The 14,801-nt window shown below is 45.3% G+C and overlaps 1 protein-coding gene across 10 annotated transcripts in view; it reads left to right on the top strand.

Annotated features, from left to right (window-relative positions):
* Window positions 1–9,439, top strand: part of GLI3 (GLI family zinc finger 3) — a 204,638-nt gene extending 195,199 nt beyond the window's left edge. For all 10 annotated transcript variants that reach the window (XM_077786302.2, XM_021531961.4, XM_021531964.4 and 7 more), the window contains 2 exons: window positions 1,107–1,434; window positions 2,606–9,439. In XM_077786302.2, coding sequence (XP_077642428.2) covers window positions 1,107–1,434; window positions 2,606–4,896 — 2,619 coding nt within the window. In that variant the 3' untranslated portion in view covers window positions 4,897–9,439. The remainder of the gene's footprint in view (window positions 1–1,106; window positions 1,435–2,605) is intronic.
* The last annotated feature ends 5,362 nt before the right edge of the window (window positions 9,440–14,801 follow it).

Genomic DNA, 14,801 nt, shown 5'->3' on the forward strand with positions numbered 1-14,801 from the left:
ACAAAACCACATCAGAAGCCCTTAAAGTTAAATACTTACATGAAACTGTTCTTGTGAGCAAAACAATACTGCATGCCCCACTGATTTGTGATCACACTGATAGAACCTTACAGTGAGATATTAAGTTCAGAGACTTCTGTCTGTCTTCCTCTGTTTTGTCTGTAAGTTTGTTAATTTTCCCATTCTTTTGAGAGAACTTTATAAAAAGTCTGAAAAGTAAATCAAGCCTGTGTTTCCCCACAGCAAAAGTTCTGCTAGAGCAGCAGGGAGCACTCCCTGTTAAGAAAGATGTTATTGTGGCATGTTTATATCCCTGCAGATTAACAGTCTGTATTGTCTACTTAAATTCTTGCACTTAAAATCTTAAATTCTGATGAAACAAAGGATTTGATTTAGTAGATCATTACCTGCTTGATTCAGGACAGAGGTGGTATAAGTTAGGTGTAAGAGGAGATGTAAGTTAGACCTGAGTGCTGCCAGGGTCATGGGATGCTGATAATATGATACAGTATTTTTTGCACTGATGCTTTGTCCTTGTTTTATTACATGCCAACATTTCAGGCCAACCACTGCTTGTAACAATGAGCCCTAAGCCTGGAAAATGCTTACATTCTTTAGCCACAAGTCTAATTAAAAAACCAAAATTCCAATGTTATTGAAGTCTTGTTTATTTGTTTGCTTGCAAGCTTAGCAGTGTAAACTAATACCTTGTAACATGGCTGAATTCTCCTTTGGTTTTCTGAGCTGCAGCTTCAGTTGGGAAGAGCACAAAAGCAAAGTAGGGTATCCATCCATACATGCTCATAAATGGCTTGAAGTGATAGAAGTAACTCTGGGAATAACTCAGATAAATGTCTTATGGAGATCTATTGTATACCATCAGCAACATGTGAAAGGCAATTTAATCTTGTGTTTTACAATGCCCTTCACTGCAGCTGAAGCCAATATCTATAAAGTCTCCTTAAGAATGATCACTGTTATCATTTAAGGCTGAACTTTTCTATACCTGTATCTTTGGCTCCATTTAACCTTCATTTAGCACAAATGCTCTGGTTAACATTGTTTGCTTAATCCTCACACTCTTGTCTCTTACTTCCCTCCAACAGACATCTCAGCCAAGCCCTGGTGGTCAGTCTACATGCAGCAGCGAACAGTCCCCCATCAGCAACTATTCCAACAATGGGATCGAGCTTACTCTGACCGGTGGTGGTAGTATAGGAGACCTCAGTGTCATCGATGAAACCCCAATCATGGACTCTACCATTTCCACAGCCACCACAGCACTTGGCTTACAGGCCAGGAGGAATATGACAGGGACCAAATGGATGGAGCAAGTGAAATTAGAAAGGTTGAAACAAGTTAATGGAATGCTTCCAAGACTGAACCCCATTCCACCTTCCAAAGCCCCAGCCTTGCCGCCTCTCATAGGAAATGGTGAGATACACATAAGAGGAGTGATAACGCTTTTTATCTTTCATCTTATTGCTTGCTAGCTCAATCTTGCAACTCTTGCAGGAGTTGCACAGCTTACAAAACTCAACAGCTGTGAAATGGTTTGTATAGATCACTTTCTGTTTATTCCCTCATTGCAAGTTCTTCTACCCACCCTCCAAGAAGTCTGATAGTCCTGTGTTTTACAGAACAGGAGATAGTGAGGGAGCCATGAATCACATTTTAAATATTCCCTAGTTAAAGGTTTTGACCCAAGATAATTATAATTCTGTCTTGTTTTGAGATAAGGCAGAAGAAATAAATACCTGTGAGTTTACTTTATGGAAGTCTTTCTGTAGAGGCCTTTGCAAGGCAGCCTTTGCAGAGATGTGGTAGGTTTCCCTTTAAATAACCTGTTCCTACACATAGAACAAATCATATGTACAGATGCTACTGCTGCAGAGGGCAGCAGTATGAATAAGAGGCTGAACTCTGAAGATCCTCAGTTGTTTACCTCCAAAGAGCTGCTCATGACCAAAATGGATGTTGCTGCTGCCCCTACTCGGCCTACAGCATGCCTGTAGGTTTCTGGCCTCCACCCAGCAGTGGCAGCCCAGGTTTTCTGAGACCCATTCAGTCAAAAGAAACTATGTAAAATTAAGAAATGTATCCTGTTTACTTCAAACCAAACCAAAACAAAACAAGGAAACCGGCAAAAGATGTTTTGCAGTTGTTAGGAGCTATTTTAAGAATATTTCAAGAAGCCTTAGAAATGACCTTGAATAGCCTCCAATTTGTATATTTTGCTTTTCCATGCAAATGCCTGTTCAATTATATTTTGCCTATAAAAAGCTCTGTTACAAATGTGTCCTCCTGGCACATCAGCCAGCATAGCTGCACTGCAGGCTAGAGCACTGCACCAGCTGATGACAATTTGTGGCTATGGGCTATAAATTTTCTGCTGGGATTCACACTGAAATGTTACCCTTGAGTCTCTGAATTAGCTTTTAACCTGAGGACGCAGTTTTTCTCTCTACTTCTTGCAAGAAAGAGCCCTGATATAATTGGCTGTGATGATGTTCTTCCTCTATACTCCACCTACTTTGTTACTGTTTGTTTTCCTCACCAGTTTCTGGATAATACCTCTTTGTTTAACTGTGAATTTTACCCGCAGGTACCCAGTCGAACAGCAGCTGCAGTGTCGGAGGATCCATGACTATTCTGCCAAACAGGAATGAGCTCTCCAGTACGGACATCACTGTGTTGAACATGCTGAACAGGAGGGACAGCAATACTAGCACAATCAGTTCAGCCTACCTGAGCAGCCGCAGGTCCTCTGGAATCTCACCTTGCTTCTCCAGCCGGAGGTCCAGCGATGCCTCCCAGACAGAGGGAAGACCGCAGAACGTGAGCGTTGCAGACTCCTACGACCCCATCTCAACAGATGCCTCCCGGCGCTCCAGTGAAGTGAGCCAGTGTGATGACCTGCCAAGTCTTCTCAGCCTCACCCCAGCCCAGCAATACAGGCTGAAAGCTAAATATGCAGCAGCTACTGGTGGACCCCCACCAACTCCACTGCCTAACATGGAGAGGATGAGCCTCAAGACAAGGATGGCACTCTTGGGTGACTGCAGGGAGTCTGGAGTATCTCCACTGCCTCCAGTGAACATCCCTCGAAGATGTAGTGATGGTGGGGCAAATGGTTACAGCAGGAGACATTTTCTGTCTCACGAAGCTTTAGGAAATGGGACAAGGAGAGCCAGTGATCCAGTCAGAATGGCCTCCGACAACCTTTCTGTCCCACGAGTCCAGCGTTTCAACAGTCTTAATAGCTTTAACACTCCTGCTTTGCCTCCATCCATGGAAAAGCGCAACCTTGTTCTTCAGAACTACACCCGTTCTGAGGGTGGCGTCTTCCGCGGCTTCAGCTCTCCCTGTCCTCCAAGCATCAGCGAGAACGTCGCCCTGGAGGCTGCTACAATGGAAGCAGGTAGCAGTCTGAATGATGAGGATCTCCTGCCAGATGACGTGGTCCAGTATCTGAATTCCCAGAACCAGGGCATGTACGACCATTTGTTCAACAATGTTCTAGATAGCAACAAAATGCATCACAGCTCAGTTTCAGGAAACAACAATTCCAGCAACTTTGACCAAGCCCCTACACCGAGCAGTCAGCAAGCGGGTCCTGAGGCAAATAAGAGTGACTTGCCCATTCAGTGGAATGAAGTAAGCTCAGGAAGTTCTGACTTATCTCCGTCAAAGCTGAAATGTGGTCAGCGGTCAGCAGTGCAGCAGGCTCGGGCCTTCAGACTGCATAACAATATGATGCTTCAGCAGCAGAACCTGGAAAGAAGCAACATAGCCCAGCAGAATGGCTATCAGAACCCGATGGAGAACAACACTTCCTACAGTTTACAGCAAAATATGACTCCTGCCAGCAGAGCCGGGAATTCTTTCAGCATGCAGCCCAACAAACCTTACAGTGAAACCATGGGCAGGCAAGCAATGATGTCTGGGGTGACAGACAATTCCTGTGGCATGGCAGTGCAAGGGCAGAAGCTGAGAATCAGCAACATGCCAGTGAATGGGAGCCAGCAAAATTTCAGCCATCCCCTGGCATCCAGTGATGAAACAAGCAGTATGGCAAATGGGATGCAGGACAGGAATATAATGGAACAGGAATATTTGCAAAGCCAGCCAGTAGGAGATGGAATTCGTTACCAGGGAGTCAATCAATCTGGTCAAATGATGCTAGGGCAGGTTAGTCCTACCTCACAAGGCAGCCTGTATCAAGGGCCACAGAGTTGTCCACTGGTGTCTCACACCATTGGTAGCCAGCCTTCAGGTTTGTCAGTGGCCAAAAGTTACCAGTCATGCTCTAATTACAGCAGCAACAGACGGCAAAACGTGTTGAGAAACAACCTGTCCCAACAGCAAAGACACATAGGTGATGGCAACCAGACATACAGGGTAAACACCATTAAGATGGAAATGCAAGGTCAATCACAGCAGTTCTGCTCTAACATACAGAATTACTCTGGTCAGTTATATGACCAAACCATGGGCTTTAGCCACCAAGCTATGAAAACAAGTTCTTTCTTTGGTTCAGAAGCCAGCTGCCTGCTGCAGGGGACTGCAACTGAAAACTCATCTGAGCTTCTTTCCCCGGGGACTAACCAAGTGTCAAGTACAGTTGACAGCATTGACAACAACAGTCTAGAGGGTGTGCAGATAGATTTTGATGCTATCATAGATGATGGGGACCATGTCAGCTTAATTTCAGGAGCCCTGAGCCCAAGTATCATTCAAAATGTCTCCCGCAATTCCTCACGCCTCACCACTCCCCAAGCATCTCTTACATTCCCAGCTATGCCTGTAAGCACAACCAACATGGCTATTGGGGACATGAGCTCTTTGTTGACCTCACTTGCAGAAGAAAGCAAGTTTCTTGCTGTTATGCAATAGACATAAAAAACAAAAAAACCCTTAGGAGATAACAGATGGAAAAAAAAGACTCATATTTTTTAGTTGTGTATGTATTTTAGCAATCTCATCTCACCTAAATGGGATGTGTTTCAAGTATATTCCTTTTATGGAATAAGGACTCTGAAAACCCTAAAGTGTTCTAGGGAGAAACTGTCTTCCATTTCAGTTTTGAATCAGTATTGCTATGCCCATTCCCTCCCTTTCTCTCTTTTCTCTCTCTTTCGTGCCCTTTTCAAATGTCTGTATGCTTCTTTTATTTTTGTTTTATTTTTTACCTGTAAACCAATGTAAACGTGTGAAGTGCATGTTGTGGGGTTTTTGTTTTGTTTTGTTTTGGGGTTTTTTTGTAAAGAAAGGCCTGATGAAATGATAATTTTCTGTTACTTAAATGAAGCTAGACCTTGTAAAACTGTTGCAACTTTTCCTCTTGAACTTATAACCAGGCACAATGTGAAGTGAGCATACAGTGATGAAATCCTCTCTGGATGCACTGGACACATCACACTGAGGTGGAAAACCAGCTTAGAAATGCACTGCCATGGTACCCCTGGGCTGCAGTTTCAGAGACATGGAGCACAAAAAGTTGTGAGGTTCAAGTAAATAAGAAATGTAAAAACCATCAGCTCTTTGATATCTAGCAAAAGCTGAAGGTTTTTGCAAACACACACAGAGACAGCAGTCACTGCCTTGAATAACAATACTGAACTTGTGCCATGTTTGACCTATTTCAGAGGAAGGAGAGGACCAGAAAGCTGTTTGTTGTCCAACTCTCATCTTTTGCAGTATTGGTATTCTGGTTTTCAGCCTTCTTTTTTAAATGACCGAATAGCAAAATTATGGGCATGTATAGTGACTTTGGTAGTCTACAGTCTTCCCATTGCATACCACATTTGTGGAGATACAGTCAGGGTGTTACTAAGTATTTCATACAATGAAATCACAATATTGCAGTATTTCATACTGGGGATTTTTTTTTTTTTTTAATGCAAATTGTTCAGGTTTAACTTGCTGAGCCACTGGTTCTTATGTGCTGGAAGAACTATATGTATATCCCCTTTAGCCCAGACAGCTCCATGGATACATAGAGCTTCAAAAACATCATGGGCATGTCATGTAAAAGAAGTAGAAAATGAATGACTGGCCCAGTTCTCAGACTAGCCAAATAAATCAAAGCAGTTGCAAGGAATCTGATAATCTTAAATGTTTTTCCACTGTGTCCAGGCTTTACAAAACCAAGAAATTACGACTGCCATTAAAAATAGCAAATAAACAAGGGGAACAGCAAGTATTCAGAGATCACAGACTATTCTGATCTGGAATTATTATCAGGTCCAACTCTTCAGTGAATGGCCTGTATGAGAATCAAACCCACAACTTTGATGCTATTAGCACTATGCTCTAACCAACTGAGTTGTCTGGCAAGTAATCAAAGCTCAGAAAGACCAGCCCAGCTTCTTTCTCTCTCTCTTGGTGACACCATGTGTATTTAATTTCCAAGCAAACCAGTGGGTCAATGCCCAGGGTCAGTTACACCAGCAAAAAATTGAAACCAACGCACTGTGATCATTAAGCTACTCACTGGTAGAGGTGAATGGCATTTTCTCTGTGAGCACTGGCTTGTTTTTGGCTCTGCTGTGCTCCATGTCTGCACCCATAGGTGTGCTCCTGAGTGAACAGGCTGCTGTGGGGAGCAATTACAAGACCACAGCTTAAATTCACCCACTCCAAGAAGCTGCATGGAGTTCCAGCCCTTGAAAACTTCTCAATTAAATCCCCATAATGAAGTCCTACTATGGGATGAAGATTGTGCAGGCACTTACAGTCATGGATTTGATGTCTATAAGGAGCTGATGTTATAGTAGGCATATAGCAAGAGGAGGGAGCATAATCAGTTTTAAAATACAGATAAACTTTAGCCCAGTCAAAATCAGAAGGTGACTTCTGTGGGCTAGAAAACCATAGCATTTTTTTCAAAAGGTGAAATACCAGCTGATTCAGGACATGGCATTTGAGGAAATGTGTAGGAATTTAATCTCAGTGAAGCTGTCAGATAACACTGATCTGTTAGTAGCTGTTAGAGTCAGAGCATGAATGTGTAAATCAGTAGGAAGACATCATCAGAATCTGGTACAGGGGCCATATTTGAGATTATCACAGCATGTACCAAGAGATTTGCACTGTGAGCTGGAATGTGAGAAATCAAGACAAATGTAAATATCCTACACCTTTTATCATGATCTAGTTCCTATCTTTCTTTTATGTTTAGCCAGCATTTCTTTCTTGCTCTGTCCCGTGCACACATATTCACTCACCCTGCACTTTTCTCTTTGACACTTCCCCTCCCAGCTTCCCTGCCCCTGACCAGCTATCACAGCCCGCCTGCAGGGGTCCTTGGGCTGCATGGGCAGTTGGGCACTGCTCACCATAGCAAATGACTGGATTGCTGTGGCAGTGGGAAAAGGGCCTGCAGAGACCTTCTGCCTGTACACAACCATTGTCCCTGCTCTGCTGCTGGGACAAGAAGCGATGCATCCCCCTGGGCAGGTCCCCAGGGGAAGGGATGTTCCTAGGGCTGTGCTGTGCATTGCAGTCCTGGGATACAGCCCACAGCCCTGCAGAGAAGCAGCACTATAGGCATAAGGAAAGGATGTGCTGGACATGTTTCAGACGGTTCTCAGTAGCCAATCTTGTCTGTTTATTAAAGCTATCAATTACATGTTTACAAACAATTTCAACAGGGAGACTTATGACCTGCCTGGGAGTAGGTGGCTTGGGAGAGAAGTCTTTTATTGTAATGGAACCAATACATTAAAAAAACCCCAAACATCCCCAACTATTTTTTAAATTCAATTTTCCAGTTCATAATTGTATCTGCTGGTGCAATTGATGCTGGGAAGCTATTAACAGATGTGATCCATCAGAGCTTAGACGGAGCCATTCATATTGCTCCAGGCTGAAAGAGACTGTTTGAGTAGCCAGTTTGTCTTCCTGGATTTGACAAACCTTTGTCACTCACTTAGCCTTGTCTTGGGCCAGCAGTGTGTCTTGGCAGAAACTACATGCTCAAGAAAGGCATCCCACTTGATTTGGCAAAGCTGAAGAATCAGAGACTCCACTGTGTCCTTGGGGAGTTTGTGCAAAGGATTTACCATTTTCACTATTAAGTGCATGTGCTCTTATGTATCACTTTTCAGTTTTTAGTGTTTTCTCATGCTTTTCTGTTTTATACTAAAGAGGCTGGTTTTGGTACCTGTGAGGGTAGCAATACATCGTAGCCCAGCTATCTTGGGTTTTAGTTCTGTTTTGATAAGGTAGACTGGTCTCTCTGAGCATGGCACTGTTACACTGGACACCAGCTTTCACTTTTCAACCTCCTTCTCAACATGTGGCAGTCTGGGGAAAGTCCTATCAACACTGGTGGGATGAGTTTACCAGCACCCCTCTACCCAGTTATAGAGTTGCTTTTGTGTATGCGGCACATCAGTAGATTTTTGCATAGCTCACAGTGCTCACCCAAGAGTACAAGAAACTGCACAATATATCATGACTTTTCTATTTTTAAAGCATTGCAGCATAAGTCTAAATCACCATTTCTTGTGAGGGTCTTCCATATGCATTACTGTTGGCCTTGGGCGCATCATTAACACTCAGCCTGCCTGAAGCGTGTGTGTTTCTCCAGGCAGTTTTACTTTCCACAAAGTGGAAGTTGCCAGTGAAAAGTGTATCTGTCATTTACACGCAGGTGAAGGAAAGGTGTGTTTGCAGGAAAGTCAGTGGGCTTCCATGTGGGAGTACAACAGTCCCACACATCCAACACCTGGCAGATGATGTTATTCTCTCCTTGGGGAATGGCCCCAGATGGTACGTGCATTATGATGCTGGCTGGCTGCTGACTTCCCGCCACTGCTTCCCCTGCCCCTCAGCTGGTCAGCTCACTTGTCCCGCCATTGCTTGTTCCCCTGCACAGCAGTGTTTGTATTCCCACAATGTATGTGCCTTATTTTGCGTTGACCCTGTGAAAGAGAGGGACCAGGATGTGTTGCCAAATTTTCCTGATGAGGCTGTACTTGCCATTGAGCTAATAGCACATACCACTGTTAATAGTGTCTGAAACATCTTGTAAACCTCTGTTATTCATGTGTTATTGTCCTTGGATTGGTGGAATATCTCCTATGGAACAGTTACTCTTGTCAGTCCTGCAGATGTGTAAGATAAAAGTGTTGCTTTTTTTAAATTTTTTAAATTTTTTTTTATAAAGCTTGTAATCCTTAAAAAAAGAGAATGTGTAAATACATTTATGTACGGTAGGAATAGTGTTCAGTTGTAACAGACCTTAGTGTTCTTAATTTGATAAACCTGCAGTTATGATCTGATGTTTCTCAAGCCTTAGGTTGATCTGAAGGGTCTGTAGCACTGTGTACATATGAACTGTACTTCTGCTTTCAGAACCACTTAGCTTTTTTGTAACAAAGAAAAAAATGTTTCTTATAATGTCAATAAAAACAAAAGCCTTTGTACTTAAGTTCTTAGCTCTCAGCTTCTAAAATATCTCCTTTGGGGGAGGGAGTTATTTTTTCATACATCTGAAAAGCCTGGTTGCAATCAGTGCTTTTATCGCTTCCACTCAGAACTGCTTTCCTCTTTCTGCTTTCCCAGTCTGTTGCTTCACTCTATTCACAGTTTAAATACAGACGGGAAAACAAAACAGGGTGTTTACCTTCTTGCTGAAGAAAGATGGCTGAAGAGTGTTGGGTGGAAAATACAGAGTCACACAGATGAAGTGTGACACTGAAGAGAGGAGAGAGACTTACCTAGCTACCTTTGTTGCAGGAGCAGTCAGTTCAGAGGCCAAAGCTAAGCTGTGCTGAACTCTGAGCTGTTCTATGGGGGCTGTGTTTCCATCCCTTGCTTGTCAAGGGTGTCTCACAAATGGTTTGCCCACCCATGAAGAAGCAAGGGAGGGAGGGAGGAAGAGAAGTTCTCCTGGCTGGGTTAATCTGTAGATGTCCACTCAGGTGGGTTACAGTGTGATCTGCAAAGACACAGTTATCTTCAAAGCTGGACATATTCAATGAATGCTCCTGTTGAGTGCAGTTGTTATGGATGGTGTCAAGTTAGTGGTGGCAAACAGTATAGAAAATGTTGTAGCACTGCTTGGTCTTAAGGTGTCTGATCTGTTCTAATTTCAAAGCCTTTTTCCATTGCTGGTACCTTGGCAAGATCCAGAGTACTCTGTTAGCTGTCAGTGCTCAGCTTCTGCCTTACCCCTTCCTCAGCCAAAATAGGTAAGCCATTTCCCAGGTGGTGGGTGATAAATTTGCATTGTTATTTGTTCATTTTAACTTTTATTTTTGTGTGTATATGTGTCCTCGTGTTTTGTTGCTCACCATTAAGTTTTTGTTGTTTGGCTCAGGTCTTAAGGTTTAGGAGGGACAAAGGGTGGAATGGAGAGCTAAAACCTAAAACATACCCATCTGAAAAGCCAGAGAGGCAGGAGAGCCCTGGGAGTGACGTGGTAGGGGTGAAGGAGACCCTGCAGTTTGAAAGGGAGGTTGATAGTGGCCATGGTGCCTTAGTTTATATGCTGCAATCATATAAATTCTCCCAGAGACTGGCAGTGCTTCAGCATCAGCTCACTTTGGGGGATGGGTGTGTGTGACAGTGGCTTCCTCGCAGCTTGGACCAACAGAAGGTCAGCAGCAGGGATAGAACAAGCCTCAAAGACATGATAAACAGCAGAGAAATGAGTAGGCTGTGGGGACTCAGGAATCAGTAGCAGGATCTATGCTGACAACAGATGATGGCTGCCAGGGGCTTAGAACTGATAGAGGCATTTCTGAGTCTTACTAGCTGCCTGCAGGTAGTGGGAGGTGAGGAACTCCCACTTCTTACATGCCAGTGCAGTGAAGTCCTGCACACATGCACGCGTGTGAGAGCATTGTGCTAAACAATGTCATCTGCATTGCACGCCGGCTGCCGTAAGAGAACCCACACACCTGGACTGAGAACTCCTCTCTCTGCTCTGTGCATGAAACTTGCACCGCTGCCTCTACCTTTAACCAACCCCTGCATGCTCATCTTCCAGCTGGATCTCCTCCACCAGCTGGATCTACTTCAGGATTAATGTCAAGAGGGCAGGAGATGCCAAGGAGCCCCCTGTCCTATTCAGCATGTTGGTTATTTGCTGTGTGCTGCCATGTGCAAGGTCAGGTTGTAGCATTTCCAGAGCTGAGTAGTGAATGGCTGGGGCTCCAGGTCATATTCCTGATCCTCCAGCCTGACCTGTGATTGGTCTGGTGAAAAGCTGCATGTTCAAAGCTGCAGCCGGAGACAGGAGGACCTGTGTTGCCATGTGGTAAAGCTCAATATAATGCCAAATTCTCAGGAAAACAAAAAATAGTAGGGCAGTCGTGGTTTGTACCATCCAAAATCAGCAGATGCTGTTGACCTTTAGTCTGCACTTTAGTGCCAAGGTTGTAAATTAATTAATTAATTAAATTAGTTTCTTACTTCAAAAGGGCATGTACCCAAGACAGAACTGCAGTTTGCAAAGCCTGAAAAAAATATGACAGAGATATACAGTATCAATCAGCAAGGGAGGAGAAAACCCCCCCACAGTCCCCCAGTACCCTAAACAGGTGGCATGACATTACTACACTCAAATCCAAAGATGGGCAACCCAAAATCACCAATAATGTTAAGACCTGGCCTGCCATGGTCGGGGATGAAGCAGGGTAAGAGCAGACCGTGCTGATGGAGTTACTGGTCTGGCTGGGTGTAAGCGATGGCACTGTAGGGCAGCCCAGTATAATATTTTTCCTTTCCCAGCTTTTGTGGGCTTGACTGTGTAATCTTCAAGCTGCTTTTTCAAAGAGAGGGTAATGGGAAAGAGACAACTTGTCCTCTTCAGGCTGAAACAGAAGTTATTTGTGTTAGGAACATGGCTTTGTTACATGATTAGTGCAATGGGAGCCCCTAGGCACCACTTCCCAGTACAAACAACTAGTATTAATAACTCATGTTAAAATTGCCTGCTATTTAATAACCTGGGCCTCTTTCCACCCTGAGAAGCACATAACTGCTTTGTGTTCCCATCTCTGCCCGTCTTCCTTCTAGCTTTGGACTCTCCCTGCTCATTTCCCAGGGTAAAAAGGAGCAGGTTTGGGCAAGGCAGAAGGAAGAGCTGACAGTGTTTAACAGGAATCCTCACAGCCTATGTCTGTGTACTTCCTTTCCTGTCCCCCCATCACGGGGTACTGCTCCTGCATCTGATGTGAGGCTTCTCATTGCTGCCATGCCTTGCAATCTTGGTCCTTTGTTTTCCCCCATGTTCTGGGGACGGAGTGACCTATTTCATGCCTAGCCAAGGAAGCAGCCGCCCTCCCTCCGAGCTGCCCCAGCTGGCTGAGACGTGATAGACCAACAACGCTGTTACTCGTGGGTGGGAGCCCATGTGAGTCGTGCTTCCCTTCGCCCCACACGCGGCGTGGCTGCGGCGGGCGAGCGGGGAGCCGAGCCGGGCCTGCATCCCGCGCACGGCCACGCACGGCGGCCGCACAGCTGGGCCCAGGTGGGAGCAAGAGGCAGTGGGTAGATCGGATGGTGATGAGCCATAAGCAGCATCGTTTCCCATCGGCTGGCTGAACTGCTCCAGCCTTTGCCTGCAGCACTAGGACGGCTGTCAGGTCTGCAAGGCGGTCTCTAAGCCACCCTGCTCTGCACAAAAACATTACTAATGTTCCCACAACCAGAGCAAGAGAGAAGAGACAAATAATTTGGACAGCAGCATGAAACAGAGGCACAAATCTAGAAGACAGAGGAGGAGAGAGGAAAAAAACAAGAGGGTGGAAAGCTCTATAATGACTGAAAGAGCCCCAGATGGATCCAAACCGAGAAAAGGCCAGAGACAGAAATAGTAGCACTAATTAGCTGAGCTGAACGACCCCACTCCTGCTGTACCTGAGCATCCTCCGCTGTCCTCAGAGCCCCGATGCTGCCAGCCCTGAGAGAAGAGTGGGAGCAGGGAGCTGCTCAGACCTGGATGAACAGAAGCAATTAAGTTCCTATAGCAACGCTTAGTGATAAATCCCAAAGCAGAAGCACCTATAGAGCTGGGTAGAAAAAGGGTTCTGGCTCCAAGCAGCATTCCCTGAGGGAGAACCATGACAAATATGTGCTTCCCCATCCTGAGCATGGATCCTGCTGCACCTTTGCTGCTTGAAGACTTCCCGTTTCCATTATATGAGCAGCCAGCCCTCCCAAGACATAGGAAAAGTTCACTTTGCCTATTTTGCCTTGAGGCAGTTTTGTTTTGAAGTCCTACAGCACATCCCATAGTGCCAAGGAGTTGTGGCCATGCTTTCACTGGCAATTTTCTTATCTGGAAGGCTTTTGCTGGGAAAGGGCAGATATATCTCATCCCTGTCATTGCTGACCACCTCAACCTCCAGTCAGCTGATTTCAGTAAATTCCTTCAGCTTTGTCTGTGGGACCCCATGGCATGGCATTGCTTAAATATAGTTTTTTGGATGGCGCTTCAAAGAAGAATAAATGGTCTGCATCATCCTGCTTCAGAAGATGAACTTGAGCTCTCATCAGAAGTTTACAGATGTAAAAGAGGGCTAAAAATCCCAAAGTCATACCTTTTGTGAAAGAAATCATCAGGCACTGAATCCTCAGAGCTGTAGGTCAGTGGCAAAGGCCCCAGTGCCCATGGTTGCCCCCAGAGGCTCAGGGCTGGTGCAGCAGAAGCAAAGGACTGCAGGGCTGCCATAAGTGGCACAGTGTGCTGCAGCATGTGTGGGCACTGGGCTTTGTTCCCTTCCAGCAATAGTAGATCAAGCTGCCCTTTGCAGCCATACAAAGCTGGGAGGAGCAGCGTGTTCCCCAGGGCTGCTGTCTCCTCTTCACATCACCTTTGGGGTAGGCAAGCTCCTGTGGCTGATCCAGCTGGCAAGAGCTCTCCATTGGACACCATTAGTAGGACACACCATGGCTTGCTTGTTTTTCTGTTGTAGAGAATTAAAGGAATTAGTGTCACTTTGAAGTTTGCAGTCCAGTGTCCCAGTCCAGGCCCATCCTGTGGCCTCACTGCAGGCTGGCACAGTGTGAGCAAGCCCAATGGCACAGCTCCTACACCTGCCCTGTGTCCAGTCCTTCCCTTGCCTTGGATGCCTCTCCTTGCCTTTTCCTCCTCTTCTCAAGGCTGGGCTGTAGCATAGGGGAAAACCAAAAATGCTGCATGCTATTTTTTGCTCTCGTTGGCTGGTCTCTTGGAGATTGCTGCTGTTCTCTCCCAATTACAGAAAATGCTTGAAGCTGTGTACAGGCTTAGCCACACAATCAGGGAGGCAGCAATGCCTTTCTTAGCTCTGTGGAGTGCAGTCTTGAACCACTGTAGCACTTCTCGCTTATCCTTGTACCCTGAGACATTTTAGGTTTCACTCTTAGGTTTCAGTTCCTCTTCACCTGAGCCCTGCTTGGCATGGGCGGCCGGAAAGTGCCAGGTTCCAATTTAGCTGGAGCATTAGCAGAGAAAAGGAAAGCTGAAGCATCAGCCAGCAAAATGTAATAGGGAATCCTCTTGCCCCCATCTCTGCTGATGCTAAAACCAGGGCCTGGCTTTCCTGTTTGAAACAGGACTGGGGGTTGAAGTCACTGGCTGCAGGGTCAGCTCTGCCTTTAGCAGCTCCCATATTTTCAGGGGCTTGTGTGCCAAGATTTGCTTAGAAGCTCTGGTGCAAAGAGCCCCATTCAGCAGAAAGCCCAGGAGAATACAAAATCCCCTTGGACTTTTTATTGTGGGGGAGGGGCTGGTCAAAACCAAAACCAAGAATCCTGAAGCAAATAGTGTAGGCTTTGATCCACCCAGTTAAATATGAGCC

Source organism: Lonchura striata, chromosome 2 (genome assembly GCF_050655825.1).
Source record: "Lonchura striata isolate lonStrDom1 chromosome 2, ASM5065582v1, whole genome shotgun sequence".
In the NCBI taxonomy this organism is placed as follows: domain Eukaryota; kingdom Metazoa; phylum Chordata; class Aves; order Passeriformes; family Estrildidae; genus Lonchura; species Lonchura striata.